At 44.8% G+C, this 26,779-nt stretch overlaps 1 protein-coding gene across 1 annotated transcript in view; it reads right to left on the minus strand.

Moving 5' to 3' along the window:
- ush2a (Usher syndrome 2A (autosomal recessive, mild)) overlaps positions 1-26,779 on the minus strand; it is a 258,301-nt gene that overhangs the window by 75,885 nt on the left and 155,637 nt on the right. Inside the window, exons 34-38 of the mRNA XM_029729287.1 lie at positions 20,415-20,612; positions 20,176-20,330; positions 14,753-14,957; positions 2,247-2,354; positions 1,639-1,822 (exon numbers count right to left, since the gene is read on the minus strand). Coding sequence (XP_029585147.1) covers positions 1,639-1,822; positions 2,247-2,354; positions 14,753-14,957; positions 20,176-20,330; positions 20,415-20,612 — 850 coding nt within the window. The remainder of the gene's footprint in view (positions 1-1,638; positions 1,823-2,246; positions 2,355-14,752; positions 14,958-20,175; positions 20,331-20,414; positions 20,613-26,779) is intronic.

Genomic DNA, 26,779 nt, shown 5'->3' on the forward strand with positions numbered 1-26,779 from the left:
TTCTCTGGTGAGGTAAGTGACAGCTAATCAACATTGTCATAAATAATCAATGACCATCGAGCAGACCACTTTACACAAACACGCAGGCACGCACGCGCGCACGCACACACACACACACACACACACACACACACACACACACACACACACACACACACACACACACACACACACACACACACACACACACACACACACACCTCTAAAATAATAGGGCCAGTGCTCTATGTAATTACCGGTGCACGGCTAAACCAGGAGAAGAAAGGGAGAATGGGAACATTTTAGAAAAGGAGAGAGGGGTTGGGATGGGAATGCCTCCTTGCAGGTTATCTGGAATTACAAAGTGTGTGTGTGTGTAATCAGGAGTTAGGAAAATATTTTGTCACACATGTCTCTTCTCCCAGAGGATGGGAGGTCAACAAACAGAGGGATGAGGGATGGGGAAGAGGATAAGAGGGGGGGAGAGGATAGGAGGGGGAAAAAATATGTCAAATACACAACTGTTCTTGCAAACATAAACCACTGAATGATCTTTCGCTGTGGCATTACTGTGAGATGTGTGTATTCTCCCATACAGTAGGTACTGTACACATAGCCACTTTGCCTTCCATTGTATTTGCCTATCATTGTCTATACAGTCCTCCTCATCATCTACTCAATGTCAACTTCAGATAAGAGCTCTCAGACAGGACAAAATAACTAATACATTGGAGAGCAATGTGACAGTGCCAATTCAGTTAAACTAAATTTAACTCAAATAAACTCAGAGCTCAGACTGATCTCCAGCTCCATAAAGAAAGAATGATGCAAGGTCTCACTACACGTGTCCTGTTAGTGTCTTTAAACTGAACTATGCAATCTCACCAAGACTAACCTTGATTAATGAAGCTTGAATAAAAAGAAATGAATAAAAAAGATGGGAGTGTGTACAAACAAACAGACGATCAGATTGAGCCTGGTGGTTTGTCGTGTGTTTGATCTGTCATACAGCAGTCAAATATTGATTCATTAAATTACACAAACACAGGTGAGTCCTGAGAGAAAGACAGATAGAATGAGCGAGCGTGCATGAGAGAGAGAGAGAGAGAGAGAGAGAGAGAGAGAGAGAGAGAGAGAGAGAGAGAGAGAGAGAGAGAGAGAGAGAGAGTAACGTGGCTGGACTGATAGGATAGGCTTTATTATCATGACCCTGACACACAGAACAGACATCATAGTGGAGGGCATCCTGACACACAGAACAGACATCATAGTGGAGGGCATCCTGACACACAGAGCAGACATCATAGTGGAGGGCATCCTGACACACAGAGCAGACATCATAGTGGAGGGCATCCTGACACACAGAGCAGACATCATAGTGGAGGGCATCCATATCCATATACTATCAGATGGATTGGAGCTAAACAGTGTTTTGTTGTATTACAATAGAGAAAACCCTAGTCAGTAGCTTTCTATCTGCTTTGGCTGTTAGTGGGGATGGACATGGGATGAGGAAGGTGTCTTTAGTCAGTCATGGTTAGGGGGTTCATGAGATGTTAGGTTTGTGTAGTTGCTATACCTGAGCTATAGATGTGTGTGTGTGCGCATGCGTGTGTAAATGTGTAGATGTGTGTATTAAGTGTGTGTGTGTTACCATACCTGGTGTTGGGCTGCAGTTGTGTGTCTGTGTAGTTGTTATCCTGGCTGTCTCCAGCAAACACAGTCACACCGTCTCGGAGTAGACGGTAGCTGGCCACATGTCCGTTAGGCTGTAAGGGCTGGTCCCAGTACAGCTCTACTGCTGTAGAGTTTACCACCACATGTCTAGGGCTGGACCACACTCCTAGACACAGAGAGAGGGAGAGAGGGAGAGAGAGAGAGAGAGAGAGAGAGAGAGAGAGAGAGAGAGAGGGGCGAGAGAGAGATATATATAGAGAGAGAGGGAGAGGGGGAGAGAGAGAGCGAAAGAGAGAGAGAGAGGGAGGGGGAGAAAGGGAGAGAGGAGGAAAGAGAGAGATATAGAGAGAGAGAGGGAGAGAGGGGAGAGAGAAAGAGAGAGAGAGAGAGAGAGGGAGAGAGGAAGAGAGGGGGAAAGAGAGAGAGGGAAAGAGAGAGGGGAGAGAGAGAATATTTTTTTATGATGTAACATTAACAAATCTAAATCAAACAAAAATGGAAACTGAAAATGTTTATTGTTGTGTGTGTGAGTGTGTATGTGAGTGTGTGAGTGTGTATGTGACTGTGTGTGTGTGAGTGAGTGTGTGTACCTGTGGGAGCGTCTTGCAGAGTGTGTCCTGTAGATGGCTGACTAGCTCCACAGCCCACCGCTGTACAGGCCACCAACACAAAGCTGTAGTCAGAGTGAGGCTGCAGACCTGAAACGCACACACACACCGTTACAAACAGACTTACACACACATACTGTACACACGTTCAAAAACACACTTACTTGAGCGAAAGAGAAGAGAAGAGCGTGATAGAAATAGTGAGACAGAAAGGAGAGATGGGAAGAGAGACAGAGACAGAAAGGAGAGATGGGAAGAGAGACAGAGACAGAAAGGAGAGATGGGAAGAGAGACAGAGACAGAAAGAAGAGATGGGAAGAGAGACAGAGACAGAAAGGAGAGATGGGAAGAGAGACAGAGACAGAAAGAAGAGACGGCCTGAGAGACAGAGACAGAAAGGAGAGATGGGAAGAGAGACAGAGACAGAAAGGAGAGATGGGAAGAGAGACAGACAGAAAGAAGAGATGGGAAGAGAGACAGAGACAGAAAGGAGAGATGGGAAGAGAGACAGAGACAGAAAGGAGAGATGGCCTGAGAGACAGAAAGAAGCGATGGGAAGAGAGACAGAGACAGAAAGAAGAGATGGGAAGAGAGACAGAGACAGAAAGAAGAGATGGGAAGAGAGACAGAGACAGAAAGAAGATGGGAAGAGAGACAGAGACAGAAAGAAGAGATGGGAAGAGAGACAGAGACAGAAAGGAGAGATGGCCTGAGAGACAGAAAGGAGAGATGGGAAGAGAAAGAGAGAGCGCCCCATATACATGGCCCTATAATGTGGGCAGCATCCCACCTCCATCTGAGTGAGGAAGGATCCATAGCGCTCCATGTTAAATGATGCATGCCTTAACTCAATAATGAAGCAACGTAAAGATGAGCGGTGACACAGGATAGGAACCACACTGCAATGACGTGATCTATTCTAATTCTAATACCTGTGTATGCATTAACACTATAGCACAGTCCTGATGATTTATTTATGTACAGGCTGTACATCCCTGTTGGTCTGTCAGTCACTCTGTTCTGTAGATTCATTTCAATATACTCTACAGCCCTCCTTTTAAAGGGTCAGGGCCAAGCATGTTCAAATTCAGCACTAATTCAATTAGAATGACTTATAATATTGAATCTGATCGTGTAAAGTTGTTGCCTTTAAAATTATGTGATTAACAAATTAACATTCAAATTTAAATTAATGTTTAGATTCTAAATTTAAGTAACTGAAGTAATTATTTTACGGCATATAGAAAAATAACCAGCTAACCAGCTAATTTAGCAATATCATGTAAAACCTATTTACAATAATGACTTGACAAAACAAAGGAAATGAATGATTGCAGACAATAAAAGTGATATATTTATTCGGTATGATGATATAAACAGAAATATAATATCTTTGTTCCATCCTTCTTTTTCCAGTCATACAAATGCATGTTTGTATTGTATCATATTTCTTACTGTTCTACTGCAGTCAACACATCAAATAATAATCTATAGTTGAAATTCAGAAGAGACAGAGAACCGTGTCCCTACAGGGCCAGGCAGCGTGGTGTACAGCAGGATATACGCCTGCACACCTCCCAGTCATGTTGTTTAAACAGCTTCCTTCCTTCCATCGGCCAGGCAGCGTGGTGTACAGCAGGATATACGCCTGCACGCCTCCCAGTCATGTTGTTTAAACAGCTTCCTTCCTTCCATCGACCAGGCAGCGTGGTGTACAGCAGGATATACGCCTGCACGCCTCCCAGTCATGTTGTTTAAACAGCTTCCTTCCTTCCATCGGGCCAGGCAGCGTGGTGTACAGCAGGATATACGCCTGCACGCCTCCCAGTCATGTTGTTTAAACAGCTTCCTTCCTTCCATCGACCAGGCAGCGTGGTGTACAGCAGGATATACGCCTGCACGCCTCCCAGTCATGTTGTTTAAACAGCTTCCTTCCTTCCATCGGCCAGGCAGCGTGGTGTACAGCAGGATATACGCCTGCACGCCTCCCAGTCATGTTGTTTAAACAGCTTCCTTCCTTCCATCGGGCCAGGCAGCGTGGTGTACAGCAGGATATACGCCTGCACACCTCCCAGTCATGTTGTTTAAACAGCTTCCTTCCTTCCATCGGGCCAGGCAGCGTGGTGTACAGCAGGATATACGCCTGCACGCCTCCCAGTCATGTTGTTTAAACAGCTTCCTTCCTTCCATCGGCCAGGCAGCGTGGTGTACAGCAGGATATACGCCTGCACACCTCCCAGTCATGTTGTTTAAACAGCTTCCTTCCTTCCATCGGGCCAGGCAGCGTGGTGTACAGCAGGATATACGCCTGCACGCCTCCCAGTCATGTTGTTTAAACAGCTTCCTTCCTTCCATCGGGCCAGGCAGCGTGGTGTACAGCAGGATATACGCCTGCACACCTCCCAGTCATGTTGTTTAAACAGCTTCCTTCCTTCCATCGGGCCAGGCAGCGTGGTGTACAGCAGGATATACGCCTGCACGCCTCCCAGTCATGTTGTTTAAACGGCTTCCTTCCTTCCATCCGCCAGTCTAGTTAACATGCTACACAGCCCTCCCTACTTAACCCAACCCCAGATCAATGTTCCCACAACGTTCTGCTGGGTTTGGGTTAAATGAAGAACTCTGTCAAGCATACTAAATGCTAGGGACAGCATCAGACCGGCAACGGTAAGACTTCACTACACAATGGAAGCAAGCATTGTGTGTGTCAGAGTGTGTATTCTAGCATTGTGTGTAGAGTGTGTATTCTAGCATTGTGTGTGTCAGAGTGTGTATTCTAGCATTGTTAACAATGTTAATGTGATATCGTTTGTTGCAATTCTGAGCAATTGTCTGTATCCATGTGTCACCAGTTCTAGGTGATGGTAAACTACACATAAAGAATATAAATATTACTCTCTACCCCATCATGCATCCATACTGTGAGTTTATGGATCTAAAAGTACATTTTTACACATATTTAATTTACTGATTAACACAATATGAAATAAAAAGGTCTGAAGTAAATAACCAATCAGGTGTAAATCTTGTGTAAATCATAAGAAGATCAGTGTAATGTTTCATATCACTACGGCTATTTATTCATCATACATTTTTCGTCCCAAAGCTGGGACTCAATTAATGGCTGTTGAACACAGGCAGCAACCCTTCTTTCTGTTGTATTTTAATTACAAATACTAAATCATTCCAGCTTGTGCCTCCCGTCCCACACACATTCTATCCGTTGGATCCCCGCTTTCCTAGAACGACTTCCACACAACACCTCAAGGGGACACTGTTGCCCTGCTGAAAGATGGCCGACGTCCCATCTAAAATAAATAAATGAAGTCACATAAAGGGAGAAAAGTTCCTTCATTTTAACAGTCAGGCGGGCAGGCGGGCGGGCGGGCAGGCGGGCAGGCGGGCGGGCGGGCAGGCGGGCAGGCGGGCGGGCGGGCAGGCGGGCAGGCGGGCGGGCGGGCGGGCGGGCGGGCGGGCGGGCAGCCCAGGGAGTCCAGCCCATTTGCAGTGCGGCGCTAACACGAAGTGAAACAGCGCCGTAACTGTCACCCAAATTGTAGTGTCCAGTAGGGGGGAGGAGTGCGGTAATAACATGTAGAAAAGTATTTTATTGACAACCTGCCATTCCCTGTTTGCATTAGACAATTTGAGAGCATGATGACTGCACTATAGGCCCCCAAGTCCCTTACCTCACATACCTGAGACCAAGAGAGAGAGAGGAAGAGAAAGAGAAGAGAGGCTTCTTGCTTCTGTTAACTGCAAAATAACAGTAAACAATATGATACAATATAAACATCTATTTTAATGAGTGAGAAAAGAAGGATGGAAGCCATTATATTTCTGTTTATATCATCAAATGAGTAAAAGACAGTGGGAAGGAGAGCGAGAAGAGCAGATAGTAGAAAGGAGCAGGAAGAGAGGGATAGATAGAGCAGAGAGAGAGAAAGAGAGAAAGAGAAAGAGGGACTATGTTTTCCTGCAGCATTGATAACACCTCTAAATAATTAAGAGTTCACTTCCTGTCAGAGGCTCCTTAATGTCCGTCCGTCCGTCCGTCCGTCCGTCCGTCCGTCTGTCTGTCTGTCTGTCTGTCTGTCTGTCTGTCTGTCTGTCAGTCAGTCAGTCTTGTCTGGAGGATTATGGGAGGACCCCTAACGTACTTCACCAGATCAGGTTTATACACACACACCTACACACACACCTACACACACGTACATAAACGCACACACACGCCCTCTCCCCCACCCCTCTGCCCTTCTCCCGCTCGCATAATCTGGGATAAAACGGGGGGAGGGGAAGGGAACAAACAGGGGGATGGGGAGAGGGAATTTGGGGGTCTCAATACTGAGTGTCCCCTAATCCCCCTTCCCCTCTCTCTCTCTCCCTCTTTATCCTTCTCTATCCTGTTCTCTGTGTTAACTCTGTCTCAGCAACATTTAGCAGCATTCAGTCTTCCTCTGTTACCTCATCAAACACAAAGACTACCTGTTCTGAGGTAGCAGTGGGAAAAATCACAAAGACTACCTGTTCTAAGGTAGCAGTGGGAAAAATCACAAAGACTACCTGTTCTAAGGTAGCAGTGGGAAAAATCACAAAGACTACCTGTTCTGAGGTAGCAGTGGGAAAAATCACAAAGACTACCTGTTCTGAGGTAGCAGTGGGAAAAATCACAAAGACTACCTGTTCTGAGGTAGCAGTGGGAAAAATCACAAAGACTACCTGTTCTGAGGTAGCAGTGGGAAAAATCACAAAGACTACCTGTTCTGAGGTAGCAGTGGGAAAAATCACAAAGACTACCTGTTCTGAGGTAGCAGTGGGAAAAATCACAAAGACTACCTGTTCTGAGGTAGCAGTGGGAAAAATCACAGAGGCAGTCTCCCTAAAAATACAGATTCAATTTATCGCACTTTGTCAGCATGACGGCAAGATTTTGTTCAGATACCCATTTAAGCCCTATTATTTAACTTATATATTTTGAACATTATATTTAGAGGTCATGTAAATCAAATAGCATAATTGAAATGAATTTAAATGATAGCCTTAATTCTGTTGACTGAATTATGTATGTAATCCTCTAAATTGTGACTACAATACTACACACGTGTGAATACTTCCTGATCAACATGTCCCTTCCTCTTCTCCAGGGTTACAATGAATTTATTACATCCCAATTCAGGCCTTGACATATCTTCATACAAGCTAAATATCCAGCATAATGTAAATAAATGAACGTGAAACAGTGCGGGTGGGGCATTCAGAGGAAGCATAAATAAAAGAGAATGTTCTCTATTGTAATGAATGAATAATGCTCTTACAAACACCCAATTAAACACATGATTAATAACAGAATCTATATCATTGTGAGCAATAGCTCATACATGCCAATGATAGCAATACTTATCATCGATTCACATGGGATTTGGCACTTTTTTCTCCTCTATTAATTCAACAGTGATCGTTTCTATATTGTATAATAAAAGTGTATATTTCATACTCATACATGTGCAAATAAAATACTAGCCATAATCACAACAGATTTCTGTTTTGTTAAACAACATTTAATTCCATCCTTAACAGATTTTTTTTTAACTGCCCGTATTTTCTTTATAAAAAAAGAAGAGCTAGATGATTTTAAAGAGATAGAATATGTCTATCGTTCACATGAAGAGTGATACATTTTACTCTCGGTCTGAGCCATGTTTCTAACATTGTGAAAGGGAAAATGAATGATGTCATATTAAACATTAAACATGAGAAGCAGGCCAATTATTTCTGCTCATATTTCATGTAAAACGTTTCTTCATCCATCTACCTCTCCCTTCTTTCGCTTGCTCCTTTTTCGGTCCTTCTCTCCGTACCACCCCTGGGGTGTCACTTGAAAACGTACTAATATCTTCTGTCATTTATTTAGCTATTATTCATTACAATAACAAAGGACAAGTCTTTGTGTTACTTCGCACACGGTCACACAGTGGGTGTATGGGTGTGTGTACGTGTCGCCAGTGACCTGAGGGGTATCCTGCGAATAAGGTTTAAGGATTTAGTGAGGTAACTTTGCTCAACTCTGAGTTCAACTCAGGATAACCGGTCATATGGCAATGAATCCTTCAGAACGAACCTACTCTGGGGCAGGCTAACTCAGGGCTAACTCCATTTACCCTGAATGAAATGACTGAGCTGCGAGCTGAGGACTAATGCAATCAGATTCTCACCCTCATGCAAAGATTACGTCATCATCCCCTTCATTTGAGGAAGACGACTGATTCAATATTTATTTAGTCAAATGTTTTGTTTTTGTGTGTAATTTTTTTAAATGTTAAAATATATCACATTACACATTTAGTAATGACAAAATCCATTTTAAACTACACGCAATATAACACTTTTGTATGACTTAATAAAAAATATACATTACCAGTCAAAAGTTTAGACACACCTACTCATTCCAGGGTTTTTCTTTATTTTTACTATTTTCCACATTGTATGTTGCAAAGCTGTCGTCAAGACAAAGAGTGGCTACTTTGAAGAACCTCAAATATAAAATATATTTTGATTTGTTTAACACTGTTTTGGTTACTACATGATTCCATGTGTTATTTCATAGTTTTGATGTCTTCATTATTATTCTAAAATGTAGAAAATAGTAAAAATAAAGAAAAACCCTTGAATGAGTAGGTGTGTCCAAATTTTGTCTGGTAATGTATATCCATAGGAGTTGGAAAAAAGGTGCTTGTGCATAAGCACAGCAAAGCACACTAAAAATTACATTAACGATAAGTAATAAAACAAAGACGGCACTTTTAAAAGCCTATTTCACACCATAGGCTTCTGAATTTGCAAGATATCTTTTCTTTAATTTTGATTTCGCACAAATGAAAATGTGTCAGTGACGCGCCCACGGGTTGACGTTTCAGCGTTGTCTCAACGAGGAGTTCGGCGTTCGACATGCACGCGCAGTTACACGCCTGCTGGAGTTAGCGGCAGGCAGACGAGCAATATCCACCGTCGTCGTACGGAGGAAGTCTGAGCTGGAATGTGAAGCTAACTGAAACGGGTTAGCTTTAGAAAACCCTGAAAAGATCGAGCTTGCTTTGCAGGATACCCCTCTAGCAATCACACACACACTGTTCTGAGGTTTATGTTAAGGACACACACTCACACTCTGCTCAGCCCTAGGACACACGAATAATAGCACCACTCTCCACAGCCACCTATTTAACATACGCTATTTTATATCACATTTGATGTTTGTCAACTCTTTGTTATTGTTTTACTCTGGTGCAGAGGTTACTACCTCCAGTGACGTGACACAACATTTGCATCGAAATACAACAGATTATTTAATAAAAAAATATGAATGTGAAATGTATGGTTCGTTTTAGTAATGTCACCAATAGGTGGGCAGGTAGCCTAGTGGTTAGAGCGTTGGGCCAGTCACTGAAAGGTTGCTGGATTGAATCCCTGAGATGACAAGGTAGAAATCTGTCGTTCTGCCCCTGAACAAGGCAGTTAACCCACTGCTCCCCGGCAGGCCGTCATTGTAAATAAGAATTTGTTCTTAACTGACTTGCCTAGTTAAATTAAAAAAATATATAAAAAATAGGATAATATTGGAAGGATGAGAGACATGTAAAGATACAAGACAGATAAAGACATGAGACAGACAAAGAGACAAGAGCAGAAGAGTACAAGAAGGAAAAGGAAGAGAGGTAGACAGAGATGTAGACAGGATGTCATCTAGAGAGAGAAAGACAGACAGGATGCCCTCTAGAGGGAGAAAGATAGACAGGATGTCATCTAGAGGGAGAAAGACAGACAGAGATGTAGACAGGATGTCATCTAGAAGGAGAAAGACAGACAGAGATGTAGACAGGATGACATCTAGAAGGAGAAAGACAGACAGAGACACAGACAGAGACATAGACAGGATGTCATCTAGAGGGAGAAAGACAGACAGAGACATAGACAGGATGTCATCTAGAAGGAGAAAGACAGACAGAGATGTAGACAGGATGTCATCTAGAGGGAGAAAGACAGACAGAGACATAGACAGGATGTCATCTAGAAGGAGAAAGACAGACAGAGATGTAGACAGGATGTCATCTAGAGGGAGAAAGACAGACAGAGACATAGACAGGATGTCATCTAGAAGGAGAAAGACAGACAGAGATGTAGACAGGATGTCATCTAGAGGGAGAAAGACAGACAGAGATGTAGACAGGATGTTGTGTAGAGGGAGAAAGACAGACAGAGACATAGACAGGATGTAATCTAGAGGGAGAAAGACAGACAGAGATGTAGACAGGATGTCATCTAGAGGGAGAAAGACAGACAGAGATGTAGACAGGATGTCATCTAGAGAGAGAAAGAGAGATGTAGACAGGATGTCATCTAGAGAGAGAAAGAGAGATGTAGACAGGATGTCATCTAGAGAGAGAGAGATGTAGACAGGATGTAATCTAGAGAGAGAAAGAGAGATGTAGACAGGATGTCATCTAGAGAGAGAGAGATGTAGACAGGATGTAATCTAGAGAGAGAAAGAGAGATGTAGACAGGATGTAATCTAGAGAGAGAGAGATGTAGACAGGATGTAATCTAGAGAGAGAGAGATGTAGACAGGATGTAATCTAGAGAGATTGGGCTGATGAGATAGACAGGATGTAATCTAGAGAGAGATTGGGCTGATGAGATAGACAGGATGTAATCTAGAGAGAGATGTAGACAGGATGTCATCTAGAGAGATTGGGCTGATGAGATAGACAGGGTTTCCTGGTTGCTCGCTGAGAGACAGTGGGGTCTCAGGGAGGCTTAACCCTTCTCTACCACCAAGCTCAGTGCTGGCACATCACAGAACCACCAAACACACACCCTGGCATATCCACACTCTGGCATACCGGCCTAGCACCGCACTGGGACTGCCTGGCATAAGCCACTCGCCAGCCCTTAAACATGCACAGCATCTACACTCTCAACGCCAGCACTGCCACACACACAAGACAAACCCATTGGGCTTGCTATTGCCAGCTTTGGCCAATCCTGGTATTTTCCCAGTGCTCCGAGCATTCTCTGTGGAGTGTTACTGGGAAATATCTCCAGAAAGCAGAGCGTTCCAGAGGAGAGGCTGGAACTCCCCAAACTTCTGACTGCTCTCAGGATTAACCAGGGAAACCAGTGAGCTTCCAAACTGCCCCCTTATATCACAAACTCCTTGATCTGGCTGTGTCAAAACTACAGTCAGATTTTATAGCTATGCAGGACTGCGTTGCTGATTGAAACATGCTTAATAGGGGCTAAATGACATACATGTTGTTTTTAAACTCTCGTAAGAATGTTTCAGACGAACTACAGTACATGTTCACTCATTAGATGGTTCTCCAATTAAACGTGTTCCCGCATATAAATACTTCATCGTTTGGATTGATCTAGATTTGACATTTACAAAAGAGCTGGTTAAGAAGCTAGGATTTAAAGTTGGCTTTTTCTACAAAAACAGATTGTGCCTTTCTCTAAACAGCTGGAAGCAGATGATTCAGTCAACCATTTTATCTGTTGTTGATTATGGTGATATTATTTATCAAAGTGCAGCTGCTACTAGTCTTAAACCTGTGGATGCTGTCTACCATGGTGCTCTTTCATCTTGATGTTCTGCTGCCATCCAGGAAATGTAAAATATTGATTGGGGACTTATTGTGGAGAAATTTAACCGTTTCTGTTTCTGGATGATTTGTGATGTGTTATTTGTGCTTCCCATTACTGGGTTTTTGTATTTTTATGTGTGTGTATATATATATATATATATATATATATATATATATATATTAAATGATAATAAAAAATAAATAAATAACTAAATTATATATATATATAATTAATTAATTTAGTATTATTATGTTTTTTTTGGTTGTTTTCTTAATTTTTTATATTTTTTTGTGTATACTGTGTATATTTATGTTGAATTATACAGGGTGCATTTGAAAAAGAGACCTAGTTCTCAATGGGGCGGCAGGTAGCCTTGTGGTTAGATCATTGGGCCAGTAACAGAAAGGTTGCTAGATCGAATCCCCGAGCTGACAAGGTAAAAATCTGTTGTACTGCTCCTGAACAAGGCTGTTAACCCACTGTTCCTAGGACTTCATTAAAAAGAAGAATTTGTTCTTTACTGACTTGCCTAGTTAAATAAAGGTTAAATACATTTATTTTTATATTCCCTGTGAAAATAAAGGTTAAATAAATAAAATTGCCTTTTCTCTGTACCCTCTCCTCCACCCTTTCCCTTAGCCTCTCTCTCATACCCCTCTCCTCCACCCTAACCGTTTCCCTTAGCCTCTCTCTCATACCCCTCTCCTCCACCCTAACCGTTTCCCTTAGCCTCTCTCTCATACCCCTCTCCTCTCCCCCTATCACCCCTAACCTCTCTCCCCTAATCCTCTCCCCCTCTCTTCTCTTCCCCCTCCAACTATTACCTAAACCCTCTCCCCTTCTTCCCTAAGACAGACACTCTAGTCAGACTCCAACTATAACCTAAACCCTCTCCCCTTCTTCCCTAAGACAGACACTCTAGTCAGACTCCAACTATAACCTAAACCCTCTCCCCTTCTTCCCTAAGACAGACACTCTAGTCAGACTCCAACTATAACCTAAACCCTCTCCCCTTCTTCCCTAAGACAGACACTCTAGTCAGACTCCAACTATAACCTAAACCCTCTCCCCTTCTTCCCTAAGACAGACACTCTAGTCAGACTCCAACTATAACCTAAACCCTCTCCCCTTCTTCCCTAAGACAGACACTCTAGTCAGACTCCAACTATTACCTAAACCCTCTCCCCTTCTTCCCTAAGACAGACACTCTAGTCAGCGTGTGCAGATCTGCGGTGTGAGAACCTTATCTCTGTTGGTGTTGGAAGGAACACTCCTCCTCTCCTCTGACTTTAAGAGACACACTCTTCCATCTCACCCTCTGTCCCCTCTCCTCCCTATTTGGCTCCTCTTTTTCCTGTCTGTCTCCTCTCCTCCCTCTCTCCTGTCCTTCTCCCAGACTGTATGGATGATGTAGGCTCAGGTCTCTAGGAGAGTCATAGGTATGTAGTTAGCATAGAGAAGGAGGGTCTGTCTGTCTGTCTGTCTGTCTGTCTGTCTGTCTGTCTGTCTGTCTGTCTGTCTGTCTGTCTGTCTGTCTGTCTGTCTGTCTGTCTGTCTGTCTGTCTGTCTGTCTGTCTGGTTTAAACAGGACTATTATGGCAGGAGACCACTCAGTGGTGTGTGTGTGTGTGTGTGTGTGTGAGTGTGAGTGTGAGTGTGATTGTGTGTGTGTATCCTTGGCCTGGTAACTGATGGCATGGGGCCAGCCACACTGCTCTTCTCCTGGGCAGATAAAAGAAGCCCCACAAATCCCCCAGCCATGCCAGAGAGAGAGAGAGAGAGTGAGTGTGTGTGTGTGTGTGTTGGTGTATGTGTGTGTGTGTGTGTTAAGGTATGTGTGTGTGTGTGAGAGAGAGCGATAGAGAAAGAGAGAGCCTATCTGAGTGAGTAAGTGTGTGTGCGAGTGAAGAAGCATAGATCAGAGGCCTCTGTGTGAGTGTGAGGGGAAGGGCTGGCTCATGGCGGGAATCCAGTGTAAATTCAGTCATTAGATTGCTTCCAGAAACAGTATGCATAAATAAACACAGGACAGCGAGGATGAGAGGAGGCGGGGAGAGGAGAGGATGAGAGGAGTCTGGGAGAGGAAGAGAGGAGAGGGGAGAGGAGGGGGGAGAGGAGGAGAGGAGGGGGGAGAGGAGGGGAAAGGAGTAGAGGAGAGGAGGGGGGAGATGAGGGGGAGGGGGGAAAGGAGTAGAGGACGAAAGGAGGGGGGAGAGGAAGGGAGCGAGGAAAGGAGCAGGGGAGGAGGATGAAAGGAGGGGGAGAAAGGGGAGAGGAGGAGAGGAGGGGGAGAGGAAAGGAGAGGAGGAAAGGAGCGAGGGGAGAGGATGAAAGAAGGGGGGAGAGGATGAGAGGAGGTGGGAGAGGAGGAGAGGAGGTGGGAGAGGAGGGGGAGGGGGAGAGGAGGAGAGTAGGGGGGAGGGATGAGAGGAGGTGGGAGAGGAGGGGAGTGGAGGAGAGGAGGAGGGAGAGGAGGGGAGGAGGAAAGGAGTGGGGGAGAGGATAGAGGATAAAAGGAGGGGGAGGAGGAGAGGAGGAGAGGAGGGGGAAGGGAGGAGGAGAGAGAGGAGAGTGAAAGCATGAATCCAACCTTCTCAAGTGGTCTTCTGAAGGGGGGACTTGTGTGTGTGTGTGTGTGTGTGTGTGTGTGTGTGTGTGTGTGTGTGTGTGTGTTTGTGTGTGTGTGTGTGTGTGTGTGTGTGTGTAATAGTGCATGTGTGTGCATGTGTAATCCATAGTAGTATTTTTGTCTGCATTGTACAGTAGGAGTGCTGACACCGTACTCTGTATACATTGGTATGTGTGTGTATGTGTGCCTACGTGTGTGTGTGTGTGTGTTTGGGTTGTACCTGTAACAGTGTAGTTGAGCGGTCCATCCGAGGGTGTGTGAGTGTGTATTGTCCCGGTGCTAGTCATGTTGATGTGGTAGAGTCGAATGATGCCATTGGATTTAGAGGGTGGGGCCCAGCTGAGCCTTAGAGAGCCAGGACCCAGAGCTGTAACTATGGGAGAACCCACTTCCTCTGGTACCCCCTGCACAGTTACAGCCAGGACCTAGAGAGAGGGAGAGAGACCTGTTAGTCACTGACACATACAAGAGAAAGAAAACGCTCGGAACATGACATCATTACTTACCTACGCAATGAGAAACATGTGGTATTGGCACTGACCCTGTATGTAGCTTTCTGTCTTATTTCTTATTTATCCTGTTTTCTTTATTATATACACTACCGGTCCAAAGTTTTAAAACATCTACTCATTCAAGGGTTTTTCTTATATTTGAGATTCTTCAAATAGCCAACCTTTTCCTTGATGACAGCTTTGCACACTCTTGGCATTCTTTCAACCAGCTTCACCTGGAATGCTTTTCCACCAGTCTTGAAGGAGGTCCCACATATGCTGAGCATTTGTTGGCTATTTTTCCTTCACTTTGCAGTCCGACTCATCCCAAACCATCTAAATTGGGTTGAGGTCGGGTGATTATGGAGGCCAGGTCATCTGATGCAGCACTCCATCACTCTCCTTCTTGGTCAAATAGCCCTTACACAGCCTGGAGGTGTGTTGGGTCATTGTCCTGTTGAAAAACAAATGATCGTCCCACTAAGCCCAAACCAGATGGGATGGTGTATCGCTGCAGAATGCTGTGGTAGCCATGCTGGTTTGGAATATGACATCACCGACAACGATGAGAGAACTGGCAGTGTGGTGCCAGGACAACAACCTCTCCCTCAATGTGAGCAAGACAAAGGAGCTGATCGTGGACTACAGGAAAAGGCGGGCCGAACAGGCCCCCATTAACATCAACGGGGCTGTTGGAGCAGGTCGAGAGTTTCAAGTTCCTCGGTGTCCACATCACCAACGATCTATCATGGTCCAAACACACAAAGACCGTCGTGAAGAGTGCACGACAAAACCTTTTCCCCCTCAGGAGACTGAAAAGATTTGGCATGGTTCTCCAGATCCTCAAAATGTTCTACAGCTGCACCATTGAGAGCAACCTGACCGGTTCCATCACCGCCTGGTATGGCAACTGCTCAGCATTTGATCGTAAGGTGCTACAGAGGGTAGTGCGTACTGCCCAGTATATCACTGGGGCCAAGCTTCCTGCAATCCAGGACCTTTATAATAGGTGGTGTCAGAAGAAGGCCCATAAAATTGTCAGGCTCCAGTCACCCTAGTCATAGACTGTTCTCTCTGCTACCGCACGGCAAGCGGTACCGGAGCGCCAAGTCTAGGACCAAAAGGCTCCTTAACAGCTTCTACCCCCAAGCCATAAGACTGCTGAACAATTAATCAAACGGCCACCCAGACTATTACTTTGTACACTGCTGCAACTCGCTGTTTATTATCAATGCATAGTCACTTCACCCCTACCTACATGTACAAATTACCTCTACTAACCTGTACCCCCGCACACTGACTCGGTACCGGTACCCCCTGTATATAGCCTCGTTATTGTTATTTTATTGTGTAACTTTTTATTATTTTTTACTTTAGTCTATTTGGTAAATATTTTCTTAACTCTTTTTGAACTGCACTGTTGGTTAAGGGCTTGCAAGTAAGGTCCACACTTGCATGTGACAAATAAAGTTTGATTTGATTTGATTTGGTTAAGTGTGCCTTGAATTCTAAATCAATCACAGACAGTGTCACCAGCAAAGCACCCCCTATTATTCTACAATGTAGAATAATAGTGAAGACATCAAAACTATGAAATAACACATATGAAATCATGTAGTAACGAAAAAAGTGTTAAACAAATCCAAATACATTTTATATTTGAGATTCTTCAAATCGCCACCCTTTGCCTTGATGACAGCTTTGCACACTCTTGGCATTCTCTCAACCAGCTTCATAAGGTAGTCACCTGGAATGCATTTCAATTAACAGATGTGCCTTGTTAAAGTTCATTTGTGGAATTTCTTTCCTTAATGCGTTTGAGCCAATCAATTGTGTTGTGACAAGGTAGGGGTGGTAAACAGAAAATAGCCCTATTTGGTAAAAGACCAAGTCCATATTATGGCAAGAACAGCTCAAATAAGCAAAGAGAAACGACAGTCCATCAATGTAGAAAATAGTAAAAATAAAGAAAAACCCTTAAATGAGTACGTGTTCTAAAACTTTTGACCGGTAGTGTATGTATATAAAAGTATTGCTTAAACTATTTCATATTCATTACTGCACTGTAGAGCTTGCAACATAAGCATTTCACTATACCTGTGCATGTGACAATAACACTTGAACTTAATTTAGCTAGCAATGTACCTGGCCTCCACAATACCCCAACCTCAACCAAATTGAGATGGTTTGGTATGACTCGGACCGCAGAGTGAAGGAAAAGCAGCCAACAAGTGCTCAGCATATGTGGGAACTTCTTCAAGACTGTTGGAAAATCATTCAAGGCAAAGGGGGGCTATTTGAAGAATCTCAAATATAAAATATATTTTGATTTGCTTTTTAAATAATAGTTTTGATGTCTTCACTATTATTCTACAATGTAGAAAATAGGAAAAATAAGGAAAAACCCTTGAATGAGTACGTGTTCTAAAACTTTTGACCGGTAGTGTTAATATTATTTAAAAAGGGGAGTAGAATTCCACTCTCCGTGTGTATTTCCCTGGTCTATACAGATGTGAAGGAACCAGAGGGGAGATAGATAAGAGGGGATACAAGGAAAGAGGAAAGTGATTGACCCAGGGATTGAACCAGCTGCACTACAGCAGCATTTGAAGGTTTTACTATTTGCAAGGCTCATATTATATATGGTTGTATCTGACCAGCCAGTTGCTCTGGATGAGAATATGTGCTAAATGACTCAATTCAAAGGGGAAACAACAACACCAAACAAAGTGTGTAAACTTTGCACCCGGTGTGAACGTTTAGTGAATGTGGAGCGAGCAAAGAGAATTACCTGGCAATCTGGTCCTCATGGTAGCAGGGATATCCTGGTCTAATAGAATGTCACTACTGTTTCCCTCTGCTGTCCCACACCCTGACAGACTATTAGGACAAGACCACAACACCTAGTTACCACGCTGTTCTCCCCCTCCTTCCTCCCATCCCTCCCTTTGTTACATTCAATTCTTCTCTGTTTCTCCCTTTTCCCCATCACCCCCTTTCTCCTTCTCTCTCTGACCCTTTCCATTCTCTTCACTTACCCTCTCCCTGGTCTCTCTTTCTCCCTCTTCTCCCTTTCTATCTCTTTCTATCTCTCAACTCCCCCATATCTGACTCTTTCTCTTCCCTGCACTTTCTCTCTCTGACCCTTTTTGTTACCTTCACTTCTTCTATCTCCCCCCTCTCTGGTCTCTCTCTACCCCTGATCTCTCTCTACCCCCTCCCTCCCCTCTCTGGTCTCTTTCTACCCCTGATCTCTCTCTACCTCCCCCTCTCTGGTCTCTCTCTACCCCCCATCTCTGGTCTCTCTCTACCCCTCATCTCTCTCTACCTCCCCCTCTCTGGTCTCTCTCTACCCCCCCTCTCTGGTCTCTCTCTACACCCCATCTCTCTCTACCTCCCCCTCTCTGGTCTCTCTCTACACCCATCTCTCTCTACCTCCCCGTCTCTGGTCTCTCTCTACCTCCCCCTCTCTGGTCTCTCTCTACCACCCCTCTCTGGTCTCTCTCTACCCCCCCTCTCTGGTCTCTCTCTACACCCCCTCTCTGGTCTCTCTCTACCCCCCTCTCTGGTCTCTCTCTGGTCTCTGGAGGGAGCGAGGGAGGGATGAAGGACCATCGTTAAGTGAATGACCAGATTACATCAGTGTATTCCGTTGTCATGGCAGCAAGCTCCGGTGTGTGTGTGTGTAATTGATGTGGTTGTGTATTGGTTTAGGTTGGGTTAGGCCATAATTGGGACTGTTTGGCCAATCCAAACAGGTGTACAAACTAATCCACCTCACTCACTCAGGGCCGCTGTGTGTGTACGTGTGTGCAGGCTTGTTCTGAAGAATAAGTTCTAGACCATTCTCTCTCTCCCTACCTCCCTCCCTCTCTTTCTGTCAGTCCAGGGGTTTGTGTACAGGGCTAGTCTCCAGACAGAAGAGTGTGCTGTTAGCAACATAATTAGATCTAAAATTAGCCAAAAGCCAGAAAGACAGTTTTCATCTGGGCTTTCATCACCTATAAGCCAGAGAAATGAATTATTGTGTGATATCAGTGGAGTCCCAGAGAGATAGCTGGGCCTCTGTTCTCTAGCCATTAAGCTGCTATCAGGAATATCATGTCTGCTCAGCACTCCTGAACCCACCAGAGAGAAGAGGAGAGAAGAGAGAGAGAGAACGAGAGAGAGAGAGAACGAGAGAGAGAGAGAGAGAGAGAGAGAGAGAGAGAGGGAGAAAAAGAGAGAGCCCAACTGGCCAAATAACATGGGTTCAGACATGAATACACCGCACCATGCTTTTCTGTTCACTTCCTACACTGTAGGTAATGGTCTGTCATCCTTGTCTCCGTCTGTAGGAAATCAACCATAACACATCAACCTAATCTACATAAACACACTTCATAATGAAACATAAGATACACATGTGAATACAACCACAAACATGAGACATCATAGGAGGGGGACTTTGTACTGTGAAATGTAGTCACACCCATAATATCAAGTATGAAGTAAAGTAATTATTTTATTTGAAGAAGGATAGATCAGATTTGATTCAGAGAAAGAGTTCGGCTTCTCTCTCTACATTAAGGGTGCACCTTGCCTCCTCTCAAGTGCTTCAGCTGGCTAAATAGGAGAACTACTTGAGAGTAGAGCGAATGGTGCTTAGTTCAATGAAGCCCTGGTTATCTTTACAGTCATCAAGAGGCGATCATATTGAGGGATAATCTAGTGTAAAATGAAGTGCTCCACTACTGTAAAATAAAACAAGACTTAACTTCACACTCAGGTGCATGAAACCATCAGAGCCTTGAAGATAGAATTAGAAATGTAAGCTACTAGAACAGACACGATTCCCTTATCTTGACGAGGTTAACCAACAGTAGAGTCTTTATGTAATGCAGTTCTGAATGTTTTCTCTTCCTGAACACATCCCAGGTCAGGGTTAAAGTAGATATGAACTAGAGGGAAGGAATGCAGAACCATGTGACCTCTGAGGTGAAGAATATGGGAACGTGGCTTTGTCTGAAATAGCACTTTGTCCCCTATATAGTGCACTAGCTTGGGCCAGGCCAAAGAGGATGCTATTCAGACACATCCTGCGTCACGCAGCACATTGACAGGTCAGTGTTGAAGGGTCAATAAGTCCGAGTTTAGAGGTGAGGTGGCCCACCTGTGAGCTGTCGGTGCAGCCGGCGCTGTTACAGGCCCGGAGCCAGTACTCGTACTCCTGGAACGGACGGATCCCACCCACATCTGTAAAGCTCATCTCGTCTCCTCGGTAACGCTCCTGTCCGTCACGCAGCACCACGTAGTGGCTGATGTCACCTGGTGGAACGGGAAACAGACCAATGAGAAAGCACAAATGTCTGTGTGTGTGTGTGTGTGTGTGTATGTGTTGTCGAGGCTTACCATTGGGCTTGGCAGGAGCCTGCCAATGTAGTTGTATGACGTCATCACGGTCGCCTAGGCGACTCCAGTGGGGCGGGGCCACTCCCCAGGGCGTGTCCTCATTGGTTGTCACCACAGTGACGTTGCTGTAGCCACGCCCATAACTGTTCCAGGCCGATACTCTGTACTCATAGGTGGTATAAGGCTCCAAGTCTGAGTCTGGGAATATAGTTATAACCAGTTATAAACAGTAATAACCATGTAATAACCAGAATCAGTGGTCAATAATGAAGTAACAAGAGAAGACACATGACACAGAAAGTAGCAGTACAAAAAAGGCCATACAAAAGATTCAGCAACATGACCGTAAAAGTCAAGTTATGCTGTCTCATGGGGAGAAAAGCAAGTACACACTCTAACACATAAACACACACATACAGTCAAAAGTATTCCTTATGCGTACATCTTGACTGTGAATATACGCGAGATAGATCCCTTACCGACCCACAGGAGAACTTTACGGATAGCAAACGTTTTCTCTGATAGCAAGAGCAGTGGCTATAAACAGAGTCCCATGCCAGCATTAATACAAGTCCCAGTTCAGAGCAGTATACCCTGGACACCATTTGCAATGCTGTGTGTGTGTGTGTTAGAGCTGGGACGATAATCCAAAAATTACAGACACCGACATTGCCTTCCTCTTACCGAAGAATTTTGCTCACGTCAATCATTTTCAGTGATTTTACTACACAACGTTCTTCTAGATTGTTCTAAAACCATTATTTGATCATCAGTAATATTTGTAAAAAAATATTTTCACCTTTATTTAACTAGGCAAGTCAGTTACGAACAAATTATTATTTTCAATTATGGCCTAGGAACAGTGGGTTAACTGCCTTGTTCAGGGGCTGAACGACAGATTTATACCTTGTCGATTCGGGGATTCGATCCTGCAACCTTTTGGTTACTGGTCCAACACTCTAACCACTAGGCTACCTGCCCCTCCAACAGCCTATACATTATGTTGATTCCTGCTATGAAAGTATCCGCTTGTCCCTGTTTTGCTGTCGACTGCTGTGTGAACGAGCCACTCACTCCCTCTCCCCACTGTGCGCACGGAGGAAGGAGAGATGGATTCTGAGAAGCACAAGCGTGTGACCGTTGCTCAAAATGTAGTTGCTGGAAAAAGACAGTTTTCAAAGCAACTACTGTTGTTCTCGTTCCAGAGAGGAGAGTCACGGCTTTCTGGGACTATATCATGTATTTCTCACCTCTTCACATTGACTTCATGAATCCACTTTACAACCGGAGTAGGCTATGTAGTATGGTTTTGATGTCATTTGCGGTCAATATGCTACATCATGTAACCTAGGTCTAGTGCTGGAAAGTTTTTGCAGGACATTACATTTACTGATAAATTAATCAATTAGCCTACCTGTCTACCAAGCAACAATATATTTAGAGTTAGAAATCTAGCTAAGTGTTTAAACTTTTGAGTTCCCACTTCCTCGGCTGGTGAATAATATAGCTTAGGCCAATATGCAAAAAGATGTTGGCAAATTCATCTCTGAAGAGCCAAACATAAATCTTATAATTCTGGATCCTATTTTGACAGGTTGCACCTTAAAATATCTACCATGAATTCCCTGGATATGTTTCATGAAATAGCTTACTTTTTTAATCGTAGGCTACCATCTCAGTTGTCTTGCTTTGCACTGGAAAATAATTGTCTAGAGACCTGCGGCTAATGTAAAGTAAAATGTATTGTTGTATTTATCTTTATCGAGTAAAACAGTTCCATTGATTGCAATTTGACTTTTTGTCCATATTGCCCAGCTCTAGTGGCAATGTTGTGTTTGTATTCCTGTGAAACCCTGACATTGCTGATTTTAATCATTTGTTTGCATTGTAGCCAGCGTGGCTAATTTTTATCTTAAGGGTATGTGGTTAAACTGAGGTTAGTAGTGGATGTGCCGTGTCTAAGATGTTTGTATGAGGTGTTTGCATGTGTTTCTGTGGTATGAAATCGTTGCGTGTGTTTGTAGTCTGAGTTGGTGTGTGCGTGTGTGTGTGGGGGGGGGGGGGGGGGGGGGTGAGAAACATCTGGTGGATGGCGGGGCAGCGACAGCTTTATGTTCCTCTGCCCAGATGGTGTCACAGCGTCGACTAGAATCACTCTCTTCTCCTTTCCTCCACACAATGCCAACACACACACACCCTCCACCACGCATACTACCATTAGTCTTGATTAAACAGACGTAACTAACCAAATAAATAATCTGCAGAAAGAGTATAGACACAGACAGGCGCACACACACACACACACACACACACACACACACACACACACACACACACACACACACACACACTCCCTCCGGCCTGATAAATAAGAGTGAGATCTCAAGTGGTGTTTAAATGGCCATCTTAAAGTTGTAATGATACAGAGGTGCTCGCAGGCCCACGACACCACCCACCGGAGACTTACAGCCATGAGCAAACAAGCAGCTGTTTCAGCACATGTGAGTGTGGAATGTCATGGAAAATGCATTGGTCTCCAATGTCACATGAATTTACACAATAATGTATTTTTTGCCACAGCTACAACTTGCTCAGTAAGGTTGTTTCTGATTGGTCAAGACTTGAAGCTATTCTAAATCACTGCTGAGGGTGCTAATAAAGTTGTAGTGTTGAATGTAATGTACAGTAGTCATACCTGTGTAGCTGTATCTATTGGCTAGTAGTCATACCTGTGTAGCTGTATCTATTGCCCAGTAGTCATACCTGTGTAGCTGTATCTATTGGCCAGTAGTCATACCTGTGTAGCTGTATCTATTGGCCAGTAGTCATACCTGTGTAGCTGTATCTATTGGCCAGTAGCCATACCTGTGTAGCTGTATCTATTGCCCAGTAGTCATACCTGTGTAGCTGTATCTATTGGCCAGTAGTCATACCTGTGTAGCTGTATCTATTGGCTAGTAGTCATACCTGTGTAGCTGTATCTATTGGCCAGTAGTCATACCTGTGTAGCTGTATCTATTGGCCAGTAGTCATACCTGTGTAGCTGTATCTATTGGCCAGTAGTCATACCTGTGTAGCTGTATCTATTGGTCAGTAGTCATACCTGTGTAGCTGTATCTATTGGTCAGTAGTCATACCTGTGTAGCTGTATCTATTGGCCAGTAGTCATACCTGTGTAGCTGTATCTATTGGCCAGTAGTCATACCTGTGTAGCTGTATCTATTGGCCAGTAGTCATACCGGTGTAGCTGTATCTATTGGCCAGTAGTCATACCTGTGTAGCTGTATCTATTGGTCAGTAGTCATACCTGTGTAGCTGTATCTATTGGCCAGTAGTCATACCTGTGTAGCTGTATCTATTGGCCAGTAGTCATACCTGTGTAGCTGTATCTATTGGCCAGTAGTCATACCTGTGTAGCTGTATCTATTGGCCAGTAGTCATACCTGTGTAGCTGTATCTATTGGCCAGTAGTCATACCTGTGTAGCTGTATCTATTGGCCAGTAGTCCATAGTGTTTGGAGCGAGCAGTCGCACTACGCTTCACTCCACAGGTAATATTACACTTCACTACATTACAACGGTTTGATTTGTTTGATCCGAGCAATTCTTTTCTTTTCTTAGCTAGCTACATAGCCGTCTTTGTATCTAAGATAATCGTGTAGCTTAGAGTAATTATCGAAGTTAGCTATCTTCGTCCTCCTAACGTAGTCATCACTGCTAGCTAGCTAGTCAACACTGCTAGCTAGCCAACCAGCCAACTTCCACCGACTAGCTGCACTATCTATTACATTACAACGGAACGACTTGACTAGTGTAGTGTTAGTGAGCCAGCTACTTAGTTGTCTTTGCATCTAAGATAATTGTGTAGTTTAGAGTAATTATTAGTAAGTAGCCAGCCGCGACGCCAGACGTAGTCAACACACCTAGTCATCACCAGACGTAGTCAACACACCTAGTCATCATTAATCCACTGCTAGCTAGCTAGCCAACAGCTAGCCAACCGTTACCGACTAGCAGCGCTGTAGATACCAATACTTTACAACGGAACGATTTGACTAGTGCAGTGTTGGCTAGCTAGCTACATAGTTGTCTCTGTCATAGCTTGATAATTGTGTAGTTTAGTAATTACCGAGGTTAGCTAGCCAGCTATTGCCGTCCCCCGCGACGCCATTTTTCCTAACCCAGCCAACTAGTAACACTGTAGAAACTAAAATACATTACAAAGGAACGTCTTGATTAGTGTTATGCTAGCTAGCCACAAAGTTGCTTTTGTATCATGACAAGGTGTAGTACTGAAACTATCGAGGTCACCTAGCCAGCTACACCTAGCCAGCTACACGGTCAAACAAAGTCAACAACGCAGCCACTGCTAGCTAGCCTACTCCACCAGCCAGCAGTACTGTATCATTTTCGTCATTTTAGTCAATAGAATTTCTGCAACGTAAGCTTAACTTTCTGAACATTCGAGACGCGTAGTCCACTTGTCATTCCAATCTCCTTTGCATTAGCGTAGCCTCTTCTGTAGCTTGTCAACTATGTGTCTGTCGATCCCGGTTCTCTCCACTCTGCACAGGCCATACAAACGCTTCACACCGCGTGGCCGCTGCCACTCTAACATGGTGGTCCCAGCGCGCACGACCCACGTGGAGTTCCAGGTCTCCGGCAGCCTCTGGAACTGCCGGTCTGCGGCCAACAAGGCTGAGCTCATCTCAGCCTATGCTACCCTCCAGTCCCTAGACTTCCTGGCGCTGACGGAAACATGGATCACCACAGATAACACTGCTACTCCTACTGCTCTCTCCTCGTCTGGCCACGTGTTCTCGCATACCCCTAGAGCATCGAGCCAGCGGGGTGGTGGCACTGGAATCCTCATCTCTCCCAAGTGGACATTCTCTCTTTCTCCCCTGACCCATCTGTCTATCTCCTCATTTGAATTCCATGCTGTCACAGTTACCAGCCCTTTCAAGCTTAACATCCTCATCATTTATCGCCCTCCAGGTTCCCTTGGAGAGTTCATCAATGAGCTTGACGCCTTGATAAGTTCCTTCCCTGAGGATGGCTCACCTCTCACAGTTCTGGGTGACTTTAACCTCCCCACGTCTACCTTCGACTCATTCCTCTCTGCCTCCTTCTTTCCACTCCTCTCCTCTTTTGACCTCACCCTCTCACCTTCCCCCCCTACTCACAAGGCAGGCAATACGCTTGACCTCATCTTTACTAGATGCTGTTCTTCCACTAATCTCATTGCAACTCCTCTCCAAGTCTCCGACCACTACCTTGTATCCTTTTCCCTCTCGCTCTCATCAAAAACTTCTCACTCTGCCCCTACTCGGATGGTATTGCGCCGTCCCAACCTTCGCTCTCTCTCTCCTGCTACTCTCTCCTCTTCCATCCTATCATCTCTTCCCTCTGCTCAAACCTTCTCCAACCTATCTCCTGATTTTGCCTCCTCAACCCTCCTCTCCTCCCTCTCTGCATTCTTTGATTTTCTCTGTCCCCTATCCTCCAGGCCGGCTCGGTCCTCCCCTCCTGCTCCGTGGCTCGACGACTCACTGCGAGCTCACAGAACAGGGCTCCGGGCAGCCGAGCGGAAATGGAGGAAAACTCGCCTCCCTGCGGACCTCGCATCCTTTCACTCCCTCCTCTCTACATTTTCCTCTTCTGTCTCTGCTGCTAAAGCCACTTTCTACCACTCTAAATTCCAAGCATCTGCCTCTAACCCTAGGAAGCTTTTTGCTACCTTCTCCTCCCTCCTGAATCCTCCTCCCCCTCCCCCCCCCCCCCTCCTCCCTCACTGCGGATGACTTCGTCAACCATTTTGAAAAGAAGGTTGACGACATCCGATCCTCGTTTGCTAAGTCAAGCGACACCGCTGGTCCTGCTCACACTGCCCTACCCTGTGCTTTGACCTCTTTCTCCCCTCTCTCTCCAGATGAAATCTCACGTCTTGTGACGGCCGGCCGCCCAACAACCTGCCCACTTGACCCTATCCCCTCCTCTCTTCTCCAGACCATTTCCGGAGACCTTCTCCCCTACCTCACCTCGCTCATCAACTCATCCTTGACCGCTGGCTACGTCCCTTCCGTCTTCAAGAGAGCGAGAGTTGCACCCCTTCTGAAAAAACCTACACTCGATCCCTCCGATGTCAACAACTACAGACCAGTATCCCTTCTTTCTTTTCTCTCCAAAACTCTTGAACGTGCCGTCCTTGGCCAGCTCTCCTGCTATCTCTCTCAGAACGACCTTCTTGATCCTAATCAGTCAGGTTTCAAGACTGGGCATTCAACTGAGTCTGCTCTTCTCTGTGTCACGGAGGCTCTCCGCACTGCTAAAGCTAACTCTCTCTCCTCTGCTCTCATCCTTCT

Source organism: Salmo trutta, chromosome 33 (assembly GCF_901001165.1).
Source record: "Salmo trutta chromosome 33, fSalTru1.1, whole genome shotgun sequence".
NCBI classification, from domain to species: Eukaryota; Metazoa; Chordata; class Actinopteri; order Salmoniformes; family Salmonidae; genus Salmo; species Salmo trutta.